The 19,748-nt window shown below is 55.2% G+C and overlaps 6 protein-coding genes across 6 annotated transcripts; 3 read left to right on the forward strand and 3 right to left on the reverse strand.

The window, feature by feature from the left end:
• Nucleotides 1-21: 21 nt before the first annotated feature.
• Nucleotides 22-2,062, reverse strand: CABS01_14025 (inosine-5'-monophosphate dehydrogenase IMD4; the record flags this gene model as incomplete). Its single annotated transcript, XM_060547365.1, has 2 exons — nt 22-1,160; nt 1,582-2,062. 2 exons carry the CDS (start codon nt 2,060-2,062, stop codon nt 22-24), a joined length of 1,620 nt encoding a protein of 539 aa, XP_060393715.1.
• Nucleotides 2,063-4,905: 2,843 nt separating this feature from the next.
• Nucleotides 4,906-10,288, forward strand: CABS01_14026 (GTPase-activator protein for Ras-like GTPase; the record flags this gene model as incomplete). The annotated part of the gene is made up of 2 exons (XM_060547366.1): nt 4,906-9,716; nt 9,904-10,288. The coding sequence occupies 2 exons, from the start codon at nt 4,906-4,908 to the stop codon at nt 10,286-10,288; spliced, it is 5,196 nt and encodes a 1,731-aa protein (XP_060393716.1).
• Nucleotides 10,289-11,590: 1,302 nt separating this feature from the next.
• Nucleotides 11,591-12,049, reverse strand: CABS01_14027 (uncharacterized protein; the record flags this gene model as incomplete). Its single annotated transcript, XM_060547367.1, has 1 exon — nt 11,591-12,049. A coding segment is annotated over one exon (459 nt), but the record flags the coding sequence as incomplete, so codon positions are not given.
• Nucleotides 12,050-12,641: 592 nt separating this feature from the next.
• On the reverse strand, nt 12,642-12,890 carry CABS01_14028 (uncharacterized protein; the record flags this gene model as incomplete). The annotated part of the gene is made up of 1 exon (XM_060547368.1): nt 12,642-12,890. One exon carries the CDS (start codon nt 12,888-12,890, stop codon nt 12,642-12,644), a length of 249 nt encoding a protein of 82 aa, XP_060393718.1.
• A 2,374-nt stretch (nt 12,891-15,264) lies between these two features.
• On the forward strand, nt 15,265-17,026 carry CABS01_14029 (choline-sulfatase; the record flags this gene model as incomplete). The annotated part of the gene is made up of 2 exons (XM_060547369.1): nt 15,265-16,829; nt 16,885-17,026. The coding sequence occupies 2 exons, from the start codon at nt 15,265-15,267 to the stop codon at nt 17,024-17,026; spliced, it is 1,707 nt and encodes a 568-aa protein (XP_060393719.1).
• A 1,110-nt stretch (nt 17,027-18,136) lies between these two features.
• Nucleotides 18,137-19,260, forward strand: CABS01_14030 (RNA polymerase II mediator complex component Med8; the record flags this gene model as incomplete). Its single annotated transcript, XM_060547370.1, has 2 exons — nt 18,137-18,276; nt 18,537-19,260. The coding sequence occupies 2 exons, from the start codon at nt 18,137-18,139 to the stop codon at nt 19,258-19,260; spliced, it is 864 nt and encodes a 287-aa protein (XP_060393720.1).
• Nucleotides 19,261-19,748: the final 488 nt, after the last annotated feature.

Raw genomic sequence — 19,748 nt, forward strand, 5'->3', positions numbered from 1 at the left:
AGCTAGATTCTTTACCGTTTTTCAGGCAAAGAGCTTCTTCTCGTAGGACTCCATGTTGACGTTACCCTCCATCTGAGCGCTGGCGGTGCGGAGCTCGAAGCGGAGGGTGCCGTTGTCGACGGACTCGCGGAGCTCCTTGAGGGACTGGATACCGCAGTCCTGCATGGAGTGCTTGAGGCCGGCGGAGAGGTAGGGGATGAAGCGGCTGATGGGGCCGCGGTGGGCGACGGAGCCGGTGACGCCCTGGGCGACGAGGACGCTGTCGCCCTCGGAGAAGTAGCGGGCGGTGCCGGCGTTGCTCTTCTGGCTGTCCTTGCCGCCGTTGCCGGCCTTCTTGTCCTGCATGGCGTCGATGGAGCCCATGCCGCGGTAGGCCTTGACGAGCTTGCCCTCGCGGGAGACGAAGGAGGTGCCGGGGGACTCGGTGGTTCCGGCGAGGAGACCGCCCATCATGACGGTGGAGGCGCCGAGGGAGAGACCCTTGACGACGTGGCCGACGTTCTGGACGCCGCCGTCGGCGATGCAGGGGACGCCGAAGCGGGCGGAGAAGCTGCTGACGGAGTGGACGGCGGCGGCCTGGGGGCGGCCGACGGCCATGACCTCCTGGGTGATGCAGGCGGAGCCGGAGCCCATGCCGATGCGGAGGCCGTCGACGCCGGCCTCGATGAGGGTGGCGGCCTGCTCGCGGGTGACGACGTTGCCGCCGACGACGTCGAGGCCGGGGAACTCCTTCTTGATCCACTGGACCATCTCGACCTGGTACATGGAGTTACCCTGGGAGGAGTCGAGGATGACGACGTCGAGGCCGGCGTCGACGAGGAGCTTGAGGCGGTGCTTGTCCTCGGGGCGGGTGCCGATGGCGGCGCCGCAGAGGAGCTGCTTGCTGTCGGGCAGCTTGGAGGCCAGGGGGAAGTGCTGGTTCTTGTTGAGGTCGGAGCGGGAGATCATGGAGACGAGGTTGCCGTCCTTGTCGACGATGGGGAGCTTGCCCTTTTTGGACTTTGCGAGGATCTTGTTGGCCTCGGACAGGTCGGTGCCGTCGGAGGCGGTGATGAGGTCGGTGACCATGACCTTGGAGATGGAGAGGGAGGCGTCGTCCTCGAACTGGATGTCGCGGTTCGTGACGATTCCCAGCAGCTTGGAGCCGAGCTTGCCGGTTTCTGCAGACGATGGTTAGTCATGTCTGTGTGTTTTCTGGCGGGCCGCAACCCGCTGCAGTTGATAGAAAATGTGTAAAGGTTTTGCTTTGATCATAGTATAAGGTCTCCTCAGAACGACATGGTCGTCGAATTGGTGGAACGAAAGTTATAATTGAAAAAGGTTTGTAATCATGTAAAGCGAGGGGAACTGAAGCTTGTGGGAGAACAGGCTTTGGTAGGTAGGTAAGGAAAAAAAAAAGGGGGGGGGGGGGGGTTGACAAACCTGTGACGGGGAATCCTCCGAAACCCCCCTCCCCCTTCAAGGCCTTTCCCCGCCCGCGGGGGGGGGGGGGGGGGGGGTGGGGGGGGGGGTGGGGGGGGGGGGGGGGGAAAGGGGGGGGGGGGGGAAAAAAAAAAGGGGGGGGGGGGGGGGTTGACAAACCTGTGACGGGGAATCCTCCGAAACCCCACTTCTCCTTCAAGGCCTTTGCCTCGCCGACGGTGGTGTCGCGGCTGATGACGACGGGGTCGATGATGAAGCCGTTCTCGTAACGCTTGACCTTGCGGACCATGTCGGCCTGCTCCTCGGGGGAGCAGTTGTGGTGGATGACACCGAGACCACCCTGCAGAGCAATGGCGATGGCCATCTCGTGCTCGGTGACGGTGTCCATGGGGGAGGACACGAAGGGGGTCTTGAGGGTGATTCTCTTGGTGACGGGGGAGTCCAGGACGACGGCAGAGGCGGGGAAGCCAATGTAGCCGGGGAGGAGCAGGAAGTCGTTGTAGGTCAGACCACCGTGCTTCTTGGTGTCCATGAGCTCGTGAATGTCGAGGCCATCGCGGCTCTCGTACTCCTTCAAGACCTGGAGGGCGGTCTTGGAGTCGAGCACCTTGGCGCCGGTGATACCGTTGGTGGAAGGCATCTTTTGTGTGAGAGAGAAGTTTTCTCGTTTTCTTACCGAGTGAACAGAAGAAAGATGAAAACGGAGTCGAAGAACTTGCTAGTAATTCGAAAAGAAGACCAAAGGCAACAGAAAAGCTTGGTCGATTCGAAAACTAAGGTTGGTTATGTCTCTTCTTCCCGTAAGAAAGAAGGGAAAAAAATTCTTGAGACGACACCCCGCAGGAAATTTTTTAAAGTGAACGGTGCGCGACCGGCGGAAGGAGGGGCAGGAGGGGCAGGCGGTGAGAGGCTACAGTGCGGCGCAACTCCTTCGAGTGTGCCTTTACTGTGTTCAGCAACACCGCAGTATTGTTTTCCCAGTTCATGCAATCTCTTTGCCTGAGATGAGTTATTTCATCAATGATGGAGATGGCATTCTGTTTGGTGCTCTGGTCGCTTAGGCTATACTTAACCATCCGCCATTTCCTGTTCATGAAGAAGGAGTTTCGAAATTATAGACGCCCAGGACGAGTCTGGAATAGTGCCGCCAAGTCAGGTAGCAGCCGGTAGATCTGACATTGCCTTATGTAAGAAACATTCGGGGTCTCGACTCGCGAGATATGACGCAACCCCACCGGGCACCTTGGTGGCCGAAAAAAAAAACAAGCAGTCGGCATTGGGAACAAGAAAATCTAGCCAAGTGTGCTTGATATTTACAACAACAAGGGAGAACGCTTTTGCTGCCAACTGTTGAGACAGGACCTCATTAGTGCAGATGAAAATTTTCTGTCCAGACGGAACCCAAGGTGCCTTGTCGAGAAGAGTCCTGCAGAGTTTGCTTGTGTTCGTAGCCTTTGGTTGGCCAGAGCAACCGACGCAGGACAATCCTTGCTCGGGCTGCGTGAGCTAGACAGACCCCAACGCCAGCAGAAGTGATTGCATGCTTCCGTTCGGGAGCGAAAGGCGGTGGGATGCCGAGGAAGCAAGATGCCATAGCAGCGAAGAGTCGAGTACTGGGGATTGATCCTCATGTTTTTCTTTCTGGCATCTACCTAAGCATAGCTTTCTAGCATACAGAATGATCTAAAGCGACCTCCATGCTGAGCCTCTTGTACAGTCGAGCCTAGGGGACGCTTAGGATTCATCGAATGGAATGCGCATCCATCATGACTTGGATCATATATCACCTGCTACTAAACAAAGCCAATGTGCGCTACCTAAACTCTAGAAACGTCGTTCTTCCATTGTGAGCTGAGATCGAGGGTTCGCAACAGTGACCTCACGTCAACATGAGAACAATGGTGGGCTCTGATTGGCTGTTCCAAGGTCCGTAACACCAAAAGCAACAAAGAAAAGAAACAAGACCAAACAGCGGACCACATACTAATAGCCAAATGAACGAATGCACAAATAGAAACATTTCTCGCCTACGTATCCGTACTAAGGATTACTCGGACTGTCCAAACGACTATATCGCTCGTATTGGCGGGTCCATTGACTGCTGCACGTAGGCGTTTTACAAACAGTGACATGCATCGAGCTAGAGAATGGGGAGGTGCCACAGATAAAAGACCGAGTTTTGGAGGGGAGGTATCCATCACGGCGTGTCTGTCCTACGATCCCTCGATCGTGTTGACATCGTTCTTGCAAAGGTATTCCCCGCTGTTTTCTATCTCACAACCTTGACGTCGTCAATGATGTCTACAATCTTGGTTCATCCAGAGGGTTGAGCAATGTTCCCTGGGCGACAGGAAATTCAATCAGGTTAGATTGGACGACGTGTCAAAGGTTATGGACGGGGAATCCGTAGTCAATGGCATCTGTCAAAAGAGGTCAGATGAGAGCGGCGACGGTTTGGCCCGCAGTCAGTGACAGGTTTTTCCAAGGAAAGTGCCTGAACATGTTGACCAGATCGACCTTGCAGCTTTGGGCCTCACCGGACCATTTGTATTGTTGACCAGAAACCTTTTGGGGCAAGTTGGGACAAGTTTGAGAAGCGCCTGGCCCAGAGAAAAGCAGACGACAACCCAATTGACAGAGAGCGGAGGCGGGGCGGAGGGCCGTGCAACGGAAGATTGCTGCATCGGTCCCCACTTTAAAAGGCCGGGCGGGTGCGACGCAGGGGCCAGCAAGAGCCACAAGCCACCCGAATTTCCATGGCCTCTCACGCTCTCCCACTCGTCTCACGGGGATCCCACGGGTCTCAGTGGCCACTGGCAGCAGCGAGTACCAAAGTGGGTCCTGTGGCACCCTGGTTGCAAGGGGGCTGGTTGCCGCCCTCCAGCTGCCGCAGTAAACAAACAAACTGCCTTATCAGGTCCCGACGCCCTCCCACTCTCACATCCTCCCCCTCCATTGCCCGACCTCCAAACGACCCAACATCCCGCCCACACCTTGTCGATTGACGAGATTGCGACCGTCCTCTTTGAATGCTAGAGGCTGGACTGGCGTCAAGTGGGCAGCACATCTAATATCTTCTGCCGAAATATTCCTTCCCATCATCATTGCCCTTGTCGCCAACGCTGTGTCGCCTTCATTGCCGACATCTTCTTTGTCTGCGCAGTGCGCGCTCTCATTTCTCCAGACTCCGTCCTCCATTCTTCACCCGCGCTTCGCCGCGCACCATCGCCGGTCGCTTCGAATTTTCGCCTTTCTCATCATCCCCCTGCTTAGTCCCGATCGTTCCGCCCAACATTATAGAAAGGGAATCTCGAGAGCGCCCAACCCAAGAGACGAGACCGCGAGGTCGAAACTTAATCCAACGCGCGCCGCATACCTTGCCTGCCGACGTCCGACAAAGGCGCCCTAATGTTGTCATTCGAATTCCAGAGTCCACAGATTTTCGATTGCAGCCTTCCTTCAGTATCCTAATCTTCGCCCACCATGTCACACCGTCCGCACCCCCTCAGACAATCCCATACCCTGGATTACCCTGGCAACATCAACCGTCAGTCCTCTACTGCTTCGTCCATCGCATCTTCAGGGTACTCTCTGTACTCTGAGAATAGCCGAGCGAGTACTCAACTGTCTTCAGTGTCCAGCGGCTACTCATTACCAAGTTCTCATAAGAGGGGCAAGAGTGATGGTTCGCGATTGCATCAAGTCTCATTCGGAGGAGAGAACCTTGACCGCAAGAGGGAACAAGACAACAACATCTACTCCATGACACGGCAATCTCTACGCCCGCTCCCTCAAGCGCCCGCCTCTTCATCTCCTACCAATCCTACAAAGACAACCCCGACGGCATCGACCCCCTCGCCGCCTCGACCAAGTTATCGCCATGAACGCACCCAGAGCGTTGACAGCGGCAAGTTGTCACACGCCCAGTACGACGGCAGCACTTCCCCAACACCAATATCTCGAACTCTGACGATTCGCCCGAATTCCATGATGCTCGGCCGTTCCGACACAATCAGCCGAGGCAGCGCAGCTTTACCTCATGCATACGAGCCACCTTCCGCAGTGCACTCTGCTTCTCTAGCACGACCAGATCTTGAGAAGCTGGGCCGGTCATCCACGAGCCAGCTACGTACCTTATCAAAGCTTGCTCAATCCGAGTCTGCCGACGAGTTTGCCATCACAACCCCAGCACAAGAAGTTATCGGCCTGAGAGGTCGACGAAGATTGCAGAGGGCAGATAAGCCAAACACAAGTCGAGCTGGCCAGCGCGCCGGTGGATATGGCTGGGAAGGGAGGAATTGGATGGACAAGCAGCGCCAGTTCCTTCAGGCCTACGAATACCTTTGCCATATCGGTGAAGCCAAAGAATGGATCGAGGACATCATGCACAAGTCGATCCCTCCCATTGTCGAACTGGAGGAGGCTCTTAGAGACGGCGTCACATTAGCAGAAGTTGTCGAAGCTTTGAATCCTGACCGAAGATTCCGCATCTTCCGACATCAAAAACTTCAGTTCCGGCACTCCGACAACATTGCCATTTTCTTTAGATACTTGGACGAGGTTGAACTCCCGGACCTCTTCCGATTCGAACTCATCGATCTTTACGAGAAGAAAAACATCCCCAAGGTCATTCACTGCATCCACGCCCTCAGTTGGCTGCTTTTCAGAAAAGGAATAGTAGACTTCCGTATCGGCAACCTCGTTGGCCAGCTTGAATTTGAGCACCATGAGCTCGAGGCCATGCAAAAGGGTCTTGATAAACTGGGGGCCAACATGCCCAGCTTCGGCAATATGGGAGCTGATTTCGGTGTCGAGCCTGCGACCCCTGAGGCTGAAGAGACCGAGGAGGAGAGGATCGACCGCGAGCTTGGTGAGAGTGAAGAGGCTATTGTTGAGCTTCAAGCACAAGTCCGCGGAGCCGTTGTGAGAATGCGCCTGGGAGACACCATGCAGCAACTGTGGGACGTTGAAGGATCTCTCATCGACCTCCAAGCTCTCATCCGAGGTGATTTTACCCGCCAAGTCATTGGCTACCGGCTTCAGATGCGACGCTTCGCGGTGGACTTGCAAAGCCTGGTTCGCGGATTTCTCGTTCGAAACAGGATGGCCAACAAGGAGCGCTTTTGGAAAATGTTGGAGCCCGATATCTTGGAGCTCCAGAGTCTTGTTAGGGCCAAGAAGGTCCGGGATGAGGTACGGGATAAAAAATCTCAGTTGGCCCGCCACGCCGGACCTGTGCGAAAAATTCAGGCAGCATTCCGGGGTTTCTTGGTCCGAAAGGAGTTCGTTACTCAACAGCAAGAGACGGTGCAGACATCTGGAGAAGTCCAAAACCTCCAAGCGGCTGTTCGTGGAATGTTGTTAAGAGGACGGATTGCAGACGACCTCGAGCTTCTTGACAGACAGACCGACAGCATCGTCAGCCTCCAGGCTGCTGCCAGGGCACTGCTGACTAGAGATCAGATTTCGCGAGAGCAAGAGCATCTGCAAGGCTCTGCACCAAAATGGGCTGCTCTTCAAGCCGCGATCCGAGGCCAGACGCTTCGAAACGATGTTGCAGCAATCAAGGTCGAGCTCAGTCACCACATTCCCGAGGTCGAGAGTCTCCAGGCAGCAATTCGGGGACGGGAAGTCCGGACCGAAGTCGCAGCGACAGTAGAAGAACTCAGTCAGCATATTGCCGAAGTCGAACTCGTCCAAGCAACAGTGCGAGGCAACTCAGCCCGCAAAGAAGTTGAAACGACTAAAGCAGAACTCGCCAAATACATCTCCGAGGTAGAAAGCCTCCAAGCTCATTTCAGAGCCGGAGCCGTCCGCCGGGATGTCACCCAGCTGCTGGATGACCTGAACAGCCACGAGGCAACCTTCATCAATCTCCAATCACTCATCCGAGCCATGATGGAGCGCCGCCGCGTTGCTGCCGAGCAAGATGCGCTCTCCCGCGTCGAGCCCAAGATCACCAAGCTCCAGGCATGCATACGGGGCTACCAGCATCGCCAGCAGCACGCGGGACTGCTCGAGGAGCTTGAGTCTCACACTCCCGTCATTGAGAAGCTGCAAGGGCTCGCGCGCGCCATGATGGTGCGAGGAGATGTCTTCAACCTCATTTCAGATCTCGAGGAAGAAGAAGGAACTATCGCCGAAATGCAAGCTGCGGCCAAGGCCTTTGTCGTTCGAGCCAAGTACGAGGAGAAGAAGCGGTTCTTCAAGGAGAACATGGAGAAGGTTGTCAAAATTCAGAGCCTGGTCCGCGCCAAGATTCAGGGAGATGCATACAAGAGTCTTACTCATGGCAAGGATCCGCCAGTCAACGCCGTCAAGAACTTTGTCCATCTCCTCAACGACAGTGATTTCGATTTCAACGAGGAGATCGAGTTTGAGAGGTTGCGAAAGACTGTGGTCACGCAAGTCCGTCAGAATGAGATGCTGGAGCAGTACATTGACCAGCTGGATATCAAGATTGCGCTCCTCGTCAAGAACAAGATCACTCTGGATGAGGTTGTTAGGCACCAGAGCAACTACGGCGGTCACTCCATCGGTCTCCTGGCAAACTCGTCAATTTCTTCCGCCAACCACTTTGACTTGAAGGCATTGAACAAGAGTTCGAGGAAGAAGCTGGAGTCTTATCAACAACTATTCTTCAACCTCCAGACGCAACCTCAATACCTTGCACGTCTCTTTAAGCGCATCCGCGAACAGGGCACTCCCGAGAAGGAATGCAAGCGTATTGAGCACCTTATGATGGGACTGTTTGGGTACGCCCAGAAGCGTCGTGAGGAGTATTACCTTCTCAAGCTTCTCGCCAGGGCCATGCGGGAAGAGGTTGAAAGCAGCAGAAACCTCCAAGATTACCTTCGAGGCAACTACTTCTGGACAAAGCTCCTCGCAAACTACACCCGATCCCCCCGCGACCGGAAGTACCTCCGGGAGCTTCTTGGCCCTATCGTGCGCGACAATATTGTGGAGGATCCCGCTCTTGACCTCGAGAGTGACCCTCTACAGATCTACAGATCAGCCATCAATAACGAAGAGTTACGGACCGGTCGCCCCAGTCGCCGTCCTCTGGATGTTCCGCGAGAGATGGCCATCAAGGATCCGGAAACAAGAGACCTCTTCATCGATCATCTCCGTGATCTCCGAGAAATCTGCGACCAATACCTGCTGGCCCTGGAGGACCTCTTGCCCAAGATGCCGTACGGTGTCCGGTTCCTCTGTCGCCAAATGTTCGAGGCCCTCTGCCAACAGTTCAAGAAAGAACCCCAACACCACATCTTGCAGATTGTCACGAACTGGCTTTGGCGCTTCTACATGCAGCCCGCTGTCATTGCTCCCGAGAACGTTGGTGTCATTGAGAAGCAGTTGAGCCCTCTCCAGAAGCGCAATCTCGGAGAGGTCGCCAAGGTGCTTGGTCAGGTAGCCTCGGGCAGGCCATTCGGCGGCGAGAACATCTATCTCCAACCCCTGAACGCTTTCGTGGGCGAGTCCATGGAGCGTTTGGCTCACATCACCCACGACCTCATCTCGGTACCAGACGCGGAGCGCAATTTCGATATTGATGAGTTCAACGACCTGTACTCCAAGAATAAGCCAACTCTGTACATCAAGATGACGGATATCTTTGCGATTCACAACCTCATCGTAGGCGATCTTCCGATGGTATGCCCCAACCGAGACGACGTTCTCCGCGAGATCTTGCAAGACTTGGGTAGTGCCAAGAACAACGAGAATGAGATGCTCTCGGCAGGCTCTTCTGATATTCAGCTCTACCTTACGCCGAAGCTGCACGACATCGACGATCCGGATGCGGAGGTTAAGGCTCTCTTCATGGAGACGAAGCGATGCATCCTGTACATTATTCGCGTGCAGACTGGCGCCAATCTCCTCGACATTCTAGTCAAGCCCATCAACCCCGAAGACGAACACAAGTGGCGGTCAGTACTGCGCGACGACAGAGTCAACGACGCCGGCACGAAGGGCGCGTACTCGGACGCCCACATGGTGGATGTGACCCGGATGTCGTACTACGACCTCAAGCGTACGGCGCTTGAGAACATTATGCGGTTGGAGCACATGGGCCGGATCTCCAAGCACAACTACTACCAAGATATCCTCAACGCCATCGCCCTCGACATCCGGACCAAGAGCCGAAGACGTGTACAGCGCCAGCGTGAATTGGAAGGTGTTCGGTCAACTCTCGCCAACTTGCACGAGAAGGCCAAGTACCTCGAGCAACAGCGCAAGAGCTATGACGACTACATTGAATCCGCAATGGCGACATTACAAAAGAACAAGGGGTAAGTCTAGACAATTCCTTTTCGTGTTCTGCATATCACACATATCCACATGTCCGATCCCCGGATGTGATCTCCAATTCTCCTCCCCTTCCCCCACTTTCAGTCTTGCTTCCCCACAATGCCCCATATTATAAGCACGGTCCAAGTGTGTCGCCATACGCTGACCGAATCTCGTCATATTTTACAGAAAGAAACGGTTCCTGCTTCCGTTCACCAAACAGTACAACCACCAGCGCGAACTGGAACGCAGCGGGCGGGTCCCCAAGTTTGGCAGTTACAAATATAGCGCTCGGGCTCTAGCGGAGAAAGGCGTGCTCGTCGGGTGGAGTGGCGTCACCGACTGGGAGAGGGTCAACCTCACCATTTCGTGCGACGAGGTTGGCGTCTTCTCGCTCGAGGGGTCCCGCGGCCACATCCAGATGCCGGGGGCAAGCGCCCTCGTACCCATTGAGGATCTGCTGCAGGCCCAGTTCGAGGCCCACCAGTTTATGAACCTTTTTGAGGGGAGCCTCAAGCTGAACGTCAACTTGTTGCTGCATCTCTTGTACAAGAAGTTTTACCGTACGCAGTAAAGCGGGGTGGAGTTGCAGCAATCCGGTACAAGATAGACAGACGGCAGAGGAGTTCACCACAAAAGAGATATGTGAAGAGGATGGGATCAAAAAGGTACATGAGACATGGATTGATGGGATGGAATTGAGCACGCAAGCGTGTCCGTCGCTTGTGGGATTGGGGGCGTGCAGGATAATCTTTTGTTGCTTTACTCATGCCTCTGTATCTCTCAATAGGGGTTGCATGAGACGGGAATGTTTGAACTTGGGAACCCGCATATTTGAAGGGGGGGTTTTTTTATTGACAAAGCAAGGCGAGGGTAGGCGGTTTCTTGTGTTTACATTCGTCTTCTTCTTCGTCGTCACATTATTCTATTCGAGATCGCATTGCGGGGTGACGAAAATTCAATCGATTGGAGGTTTGGGGGGGGGGGGCAGGGGGTGAGGAGGGAAGCACTGAAGGAAGCAGTATTGCTTGTAGGAGTATATATGAGCAAAAAAACAAAAGAGAGAAACCACACTGTTCAAACGGATTAAGGTCAATGAGGTGGTGCTGGGGGGGCGGAGAGGGCAGAGCGGGATGCTTTGGGAAGTTGAAGATGTAGCGGGATAGGAGTGCGATGCATGAGGAAGATTCCCCGCCGACACGTCTAGGTTGGGTGTTCATGTGTAGATAACTTTTTCCCTTTGAAATGATATACCCCGCATTGTTAAAAACTCACGATGGAATGGTGGCCGCTATTGTGCCGCGTGTAGACGACCAAGGCGCAGCATAGCCCATGATGTTTCTGAGTAAGTGGTGGCGGTGGTGATGATGATGATACCGATGCACGCCCAACTGAAATAAACACATCAAACAAAAAAGTCAAGGTATCCGTAGCCTCGCGGATGTCATGGAGTTGGGGAAGAATTTTTGGTCCCGTGGTCTCTCGTGTGGATGCCAAGAGCCGACGGCGAAACGCGAGGAGTACGGTCATGTGAGTTGTTTTGATACTTCTTTTACACTGTAAGGAGGCGCAGACAGAGTCACGGGATCCAAAGGGGGAAAATCGTAATGAGCTTTCCAAGCAAGGGAAGCGTGTCCTGTGTAATGGTGGTGTATGCATCTATCAGGTTGGTGGTGTCGTAAAGATTGATTTGAGGCACCATTTTTGCGTGGTGTCTAGGACATGGGGAGGCGTTGGCGTTGAGATACGGGAGATATGAGGGGTCCACGGCGGCTGAGCGGGGAGACGACGATGTTCTGGCCGATCATCGATCGTGTGCCTCTACCTCCGATTCACGGGGCCGGTTGAGCGCCTTTCTGGTGTGTCATTGCGGTTATCAGTTAAATGCGTTGGTTGCTGGCACTGCGCACGCGTGTGATTGACAGTGTATCAACGAGGGTGCAGATAGGCAAAGCGGGACAAGGTCTAGGTGTGCTCGACGCTCGCGGGCACACGAAAGCGCTTTTCGCCGTAAATTAATGTGCTGGATTGTTGCATGTCTTGTCAGCCTTCTCGACGAGGGAAGGTTGATTTGTTGTTCGCTGTTGGTTGGTGCGCCGATGAACGTGACGTTGTGCTCCGGAGGGGGACCCCTGGCCAATGTCTCAGCGGAGCAGGACGAGATGTGATTCGAGGGTCTCCTTGGATTTGGCTCTACGGTGTGCAGATGCCCGACGTTGACTAGAGCCTGGAGAGGAGGGAGGGGGGTTTGTTTTGGGGTCGGGAGCAGCTTGGCATTGTTTGTATGCCGCGAGTGGCCGCGAGACCGTCGACGGGATGTTCGGGGTGGAGGGGTAATACGCTATCCATTGAGATGCCAACCTTGGACGCAATGAGCCGGAGGGAGGGAATCGACGATATGCGCCAGTCATGCAATTAACGGGTGCGGAGAAGAAATGTGTGTGATGGGCTGGCTCATCAGATGATCACCAGTGAGCGAAGCGCACGACTCAGCCGAAAACGAGCTGGTTCGCCTGGTGCAACGTGGAGGCTGACCAACCTGAACAAACGCATGGTGGGCGGGGATGCAAGGCAAGACGGAAGCGCATGGGAGGAAAGGAACGGATCGTCGGAGGGTTTAGTCCTCGCCCTTGCTGGAAAACCGGAAGAAAGGCCCTCATGTCTGATGCTGATGCTGAAATGCTGCGTTGCCGATGTTGATTGTTATGGATGAAACGATAAATTGAGTCGGAATCCGCAGCCTAGTTGATGAAGCAATACTGGAGCGCAATGATGTGATTGCGGTATGGCTTGACCGGGAGCCGGGGCCACACCACCGGCGGTAAGCATTTATCGAGTATTACAGTTACTCACTGGTGCGTTGGTGCGTGCACCGGTGACCAGTAGATGCGAAAGACACATCGTTCCGGGACGGGGACGGATAGACTCTAGAAGCGGTGCGAGGCAAGAAGATGAGCCACGCCCGGAGTAGGAGACCTTATTCCGATGGCGTGACCGGCCAGCCATGAGGGTAACCCCGCAAATGCGGGGTGGGAGCCGGCGGGAGGTCGGAGGTGGACGCCATCACGACATCTTCTGAGCTCGTCGATGGTGGAATTGTAATCTGGTTGATCTGCCAGGAGAATACGGATACGTGGCCCCTTAAGAGTGCTGTCAAGATGGCGCCGCCTTGGCATGGGGTGCAGATGCCAGGCCCAGATGAAAAGGACAGCCGAGAGGTGGATTCAAGAGCCAGGCGAGTCGTCGGTTGGTGGTTCCGACAGTCCCTCCCCGTGCCTGTCCAAAATTCCCCATCTGGAATCTGGAGACTGGAGAAGTGCCCCGTTCGCTTCGGTTCGCAACCACGGTGCTGGTGTTTGTGCCCTGCATTCGTACACTGGGGTCTGGGCCAGAATAATTGGGTGTATTACACATCACCTGTGTGTTTGTAGATGTTGCCTTCCGGCTGCACGCACACTCTGGGTCTTGTATGAATGTGCGTGATAACTTGCGTCGGACCCATCTCGTCTCAATGTTTATTTCTCCCGCTTCGGTTCGGTGCCTTTATCAGTGGAGGTCGTTGAAGGGGGAACGGAGTCCTCCGTAAATTTGTCGCGTGCGTGCAGGAATGGCATGCCCCCATTGAAGCGACCGTTATCGAAAGAATGTTCCCTTGGGCACACCAGGACCGTCCAATCGTCTAGCTAATCGGAAGAAGGCCTGTCCTTGGGTTGAGCGACGCTTATGCAGGTTGCGAGCAGGTCTTTGGGTAAGTGCCCAGCTGCAAGAGGGCGATTGGGGTATAGTCGACGAGATCCAGGGGTCCAAATAGCAGGGGACCAGCGAATGGGAAAGAATTTGTTATTCCCGCTTGAAGCATAACGAAGCTTGTTAGTGCTCGAGGAGTCTAGGGTGCCCCTACCAGTCATCACGAGAGGCCGAGATAGCACAAGAGTAAGACTAGCCGACCCATGCCCATGCTCAGTGTTCGAGAAGGTGTAGCCGGCCGTTTGGGTTTCCGGCGCTGTGTTTTCATTTGTCGTGGGACGTGTTATTCACACCGCCAGCCATCGATTGTCGCATGGAGTGGCTCGGGTCCCACGGTGAGAGAAAAAGCGACTAGCCTTATCGCGGAGGAGCGTTGAAGGGTGATGCAGAATGGAGCCGGATGGAGAGGAAATTGCTTCTTGTGATGCGGATACGGATCACACCGGCATGCAGAGCTCATTCATTGACAAGAGACAGACTGTAACGACGAGTTGATGTTGCCGCCATGCTGACAAAGTGTTTGAGTGGCTGGTCGGTGCTTTTGCATGGGCTATTTCGCAATCGGCTGATCGGAAAACGCCATATCTCTGACGCATTGCGGTCGACCTGTCTTCCTTGGGTAGAGTCACAGACTACGCAGGCGTGCCAGGTGTAAGCGTAGCGACGAGCTTAAGGTAGTGTGGTTTAGAAATTATAATGAGTTATCCGAATCATTGAATGGCGAAAGGAGAAGAAGATGGAGGAAGCAGAGTTAAGGCGGTGACTAAACAAGTTTAGCAAGGTGGGTTGGAATTGGATGGCTGCTGTTGCTGTCTGACAGTTTTTTTGGCTGATGACCTACACGAAGTGTACAGTAATAAGGTACCTACCTCCCTTCCTTCCTTCATCATTGGATCGATGACCGGAGAGTGAATTTGTTGAAAATGACGGGAACGGGGTCCGGGCGATCCTGCTGTCCTCTGCCACCCACATCTGTCATTGTCCCTTCACCCCGTTCCTTCCCGCTCATCGGCCACCTCACCGTATTGCTCCTGGCACATGTGGCCTTGCTACCTTACCTTAGCTACGGATACTAAGTATTCCAAGTCGCCAAGGATGGGTGGGAGGAAAGAAGCAGCTGGAGCCCCGTGACATTGCATGAGTCGGGGAAAGCCCCACCGTACTGCACGAGCCACTTGGGCACATTCAGGCAATGCGACGGGGTCTGGGGTATCCTTATCTCAAGTACTCCGCAGATCCCTCGTTTGGTGCATATGCAGTGTCTGTGCATTGGCGTGGCCCCCGTTTGGCGTTTGGCGTCTGGCGCTGCTTCTCCTTGCCTCGCCCTCCTGTCCATCCATCCACGCCCGTCTTCTCCACGTCCCGTCGTCCCTTCCTATCGGGCTCCTAGGGCCATGGCCCATGGCTGGTCCTAGGTAAGGCAGGTCGACTGTCGAGGCGGACGGGACTGCTCTCGCTCTCTTCTCTTGGCTCACTTTCTTAAAGGACGCTTCCTCCCACATGAATTGTGATTAACTTCCTTCTCTCTTTTCTAGATCATCCGGAAGACTCAATCCACTGCGCTTTCCTCCTAATCACTGACCATCCCTTGTCCTTGGTCACTTATAAACTTTTCAATCACTGCTCACCATCGCACTTGACACACGAGCACACATATTCACATCGGCTCTTTATCAGCCCTCTCACAAGCCACAAACATTTTCCTCCCACGCAACCAAGGATAACACCACAACCACCCTCTCCATCGAACTTGCTCAAGTTTCAATAAACAAATCATACTCGAGACCATTGGCTACAAGCACAATGGCTCCCGATCTCAACTCACTTCCCTCTTCGCCTCTGGCGCAACCCGCCAATGGCAAGTCTGCCCACGGCAACGGCAATGGCGCACCGAGCGCGAAGCAACCCAATATCCTCTTCATCATGGCCGATCAATTGGCCGCACCCCAGCTCAAGATGTACAACCCCGAGTCACAGATCAAGACACCAAACCTGGATGCTCTTGCCGCTGAGTCTGTTCAGTTCGACTCTGCCTACTGCCCCTCCCCGTTGTGCGCACCATCGCGCATGAGTTTGATCACCGGTCTTTTGCCCATGAAGATTGGTGCTTACGACAACGCCAGCCAGATCTCCAGTGAGATTCCCACCTACGCACACTACCTGCGTCTGAAGGGCTACCAGACTGCGCTGGCAGGCAAAATGCATTTCATCGGGGATCAGCTTCACGGCTATGAGACTCGCTTGACTAGCGACATTTACCCCGGTGACTTTGGCTGGGTCGTCAACTGGGACGAGCCAGACACCCGTCTTGAGTGGTACCACAACTCCAGCTCCATCCTCCAAGCCGGCACTTGCGTGCGGAGCAACCAGCTGGATTACGACGAGGAGGTCATGTTCCGCTCCACTCAGTTCCTCTACGACCACGTCCGTGAGGGTCCCGAGAAGCGCCCTTTCGCTCTCACCGTGTCTTTGACTCACCCTCATGACCCCTACACGATTGAGGACAAGTACTGGGATCTCTATGAGGACGTCGATATTGCTCTTCCCAAGGTTCGCATTCCCAAAGAAGAACAGGATCCCCACAGCAAGCGTCTCATGAAGGTCTGCGATCTTTGGGACTATGATTTCACCGACGACCAGATTAAGCGGGCTCGCCGCGCATACTACGGCGCTGTCAGCTACGTTGATGACTGTGTCGGAAGACTCTTGTCCGTTCTCAAGAAGTGCGGTCTGGACGATAATACCATCATCGTCTTCAGCGGCGACCATGGCGACATGCTCGGCGAGCGTGGACTATGGTACAAGATGAGCTACTTTGAGTCTTCCGTCAGAGTGCCGCTGTTTGTCCGCCACCCCAAGGACTTTGAGCCCCATCGTGTGGACAAAAACGTTTCTACCCTCGACATTCTCCCGACACTGTGCGATTTGGTCGGCACGAAGCCTGCTCCTGGTCTACCCATGGATGGTGTTTCATTGCTGCCTCATCTTCAGGGCAAGACTGGCCACGATAAGGTCTACGCCGAGTACACCGGCGAGGGCACTGTCAGTCCGCTCATGATGATCCGAGAGGGCCCTTGGAAGTACATCCACTGCCCTGCAGATGGCACCCAGTTGTTCAACCTCAAGGACGATCCGCTCGAGCTGGTCAACCTGGCGTCATCCAAGGCCATTACCGGCAAGCTGCTGGACGAGGAAGCCAAGGCAAAGCTTGACGAGTACAACGCCGAGACAAAGGCCAAGTGGGACTTTGATGCCATCACCGAGCAGGTCTTGCAGTCTCAGCGCAAGCGTCGCCTTGTGTGGGGCGCTCTTACCCAGGGCCAGTTCACTAGCTGGGACTACGACCCCGTTGATGACGGTAGAATGAAGTAAGTTGTGATCCTGGCATAATGAACCTCCAGACTCAATACTAACATCTCTCAGGTACATCCGCTCGCAGATTCCTCTGGACGACCTCGAGCGTCGCGCTCGATACCCGCCCGTGGACAAGTACGGTCGGGAGGTTGACCGCGCCACAACCGGTCACAGGGTTCTTCACGACCAAGCTGGATCTCACGGCCAGTAAATCTTTTGCATATTTATGATGATAACGACACCAAAATGCATGTCACAGGGGCGTTGGGGCATATCATTTGATTTACAGCACGCGATATCTTTTCTCTTCTTTCTCGCAGATATCCGCAAGGCGATCAGGCGCATGGTCATGATCTTCAGGACAGACCAGACGCCCTTTGTATTTTAGCTTTCAATGGGGCTTAAGACATGAATGCCCAAGAATTAGCACATAAGCAAGTTACCAGTTGCATTGAAGGTCCTGTCTCATTGGAACGTGACACTCAACCTCTTGAGGATTACTCAGAGACCTTTTTAAGCAGCTCGCTCGTTGTCACGAAATCCTGACTGCCTCACTTGACGTGCTACTCCCATTACGCCGTGCTCATTTAATGGGACCGCCTTGGCTTTTCTAACAAGGTGAGTGCTTTGCCACGTTGCTAGCTGTATTTGAATATCTTATGTCAAGCATGCAAACCCGAAGCCAATTGAGTGTGGTCGTTTCCCCGTGACCGGGAAGAGCCTCGAACGAGTCTGAGGGTGAATGGTCGCCTGGTCTCCCTTGTATGCTTACATACCTACCTTCCACCTTGCTAACTTGGGAAAACCGAGAGGAATTCCATCCCGCGTGGCCCCTGCTCCCGGCCCTGCATCGCTTTTTCAGCTGGGGTTTGCGCCGGGCCAGCGGGGTACGCGAGGTACGTGCTGACGCCGCGATCGCTGCCCACACCCCCGTTCGACGCGGAGCTCCTGGACCCATTTAAATTACCCCCGGGCCGAGTGGATTGGAACGTCACTCGTACCTTTTCTCCCCTCCTCAACCTGGATAGAGGGAGCTCAATTTCCGGTAAACTCTCAACAAAACCACCCCCACGCTCTCTACTCCCGACGACGTCGAAGATTCCATTGCGTAGTCGCATCACCTCAAGACACAACTCATCCAACACCTTTTCCCCTTCTGCGACTCGCTAAACACTCAACATTCCCCGGCGCGTCGAGTCGCGTGAGCTGTGCGATTTCCATCACCCGCTACGATCCCCAAAGAACCTCTACTTTTCTCCGATCTGCGACGAGCCGCACGAAGACGAAACAACGCACGGGGAAAAAAAAAAGACCACGGGCAATGGACAAGCCGAACGCGCTCGGCATCACGGCCGATGAATTCAAGGCAATTGAGCAGACGCGCCAGCGTCTGTTCCAACTCTCCAACAGCATCCAGGGTCTGCGGATGGACGTCTTGAAGAGCAACCCGCTTCCTCCCCCGTAAGCTCCCCCCCCCCCCACACCCCCCCCGATGATTACAAAGGAAATGGGGAGACCGCCCACCGCCTTTTCCACCCCCCCCAACCCACCCCGGGGTGGGGGGGGGGGCCCTTAAAAGAGACCCCCCCCCCCCCCCCCCAAACCCCCCCCCCCCCCCCCCTCCTTCCTCGTAGCTCCACATCCATCAAGACACACGATTCAAGAAAGAAGGAAAAAAAGATTTCTAGACGTGCTAACATTTTGCGCCACGACAAAAACAGAGCGTCCCTCCAAGCACAATCCCAAATCCTCCTCCGCAACCTCCAATCCCTCCTCGAGACCCTGACAGAAAACACCCACGTCTTCCAGCACCTCCACGTCTTCCCGGACGTCGCCTACCCGGGCCGCGTGCACGAGAACATCCTGCTGCAGCTGCTCCGCAAGAAGCTCGAGCCGGGCGTCGAGGAGTGGGTCGAGCGCGGGCGGGAGACGACGCGGGAGCTGCGTGGCGCGAACGTCGCTCCTCCTTCCTCGTCGGACGGCAGCAGTGTTGGCATTGGCGGCGGGCCCGGTATTGCTGGTGGACCTGTCGGTGCTGGCAACGGCGGCGGCGAGGCCCAGCTCGAGGCGGTGTGGCGCGACGTGCGCGCGTGGACCGTCGAGCGGGTGCAAAAGTACGTCCTCGAGGAGGCGGGGGACGTGTACACCGAGGACGAGCGGCGGATGGGGGTGGAGAATGTGAGGACTGGGCTGAGGAGGGGGCTCGAGGAGGATGACGAGGATGACGATGATGAGGACGAGGAGGAGGAGAGCGATGAGGAGGGCGGCGGCGGTGGTGGAGATGGGGACGTGGTCATGTCTGGGCAGTCGCAGAAGAAGAAGAAACCGACAAAGCCGACGGGCCCGGAGCCGGAGATGCTCTTCTGGTTCGAGGCGAGGGGCGATTTTGACTTGCCGCGCAACGTGGACTTGCTGAGTCAGGCTGGTATGAAGCGTGGGCGGTGAATGCAGGGGATCAGGGGAAGCGAGGGAGGAGGAGAGAGGGTTTGATTGAAGAGCGGGATCGATGATACCCGGCCGCGACGACGGCTTTTTTGTTTTTTTCTTGGTGGGGGGGGGGGGGGGGGGGGGGGGGGGGGGGGGGGGGGGGGGGGGGGGGGGGGGGGGGGGGGGGGGGGGGGGTGGGTGGGGGGGGGGGGGGTGGTGGTGTGTGGGGGGGGTTGGTGTTTGTTTTGTTTGTGTGGGGGGGGGGGGGGGGGGGGGGGGGGGGGACTTGCGATAGGAAAAAAGACTTCAGGAGGGAGTTTATGGAGAAGGAGAAAAGAGACACCGGAGCGGCAGTGAAATCATTTGGTCAATTAAAAAAGAAAAGAAAAAAGGCTAGTTTTTGGTACTAGAATATCTCCAAAGAGGGCTTTTTGCGCATTGCATGGCCCAAACTTCCATCGCCCACAAGCTGCATGTTGCCTAGTTGTCAATTCTCCATCATGTTC

This window comes from Colletotrichum abscissum (assembly GCF_030869225.1).
Source record: "Colletotrichum abscissum strain IMI 504890 chromosome Unknown Scaffold_50.1, whole genome shotgun sequence".
NCBI classification, from domain to species: domain Eukaryota; kingdom Fungi; phylum Ascomycota; class Sordariomycetes; order Glomerellales; family Glomerellaceae; genus Colletotrichum; species Colletotrichum abscissum.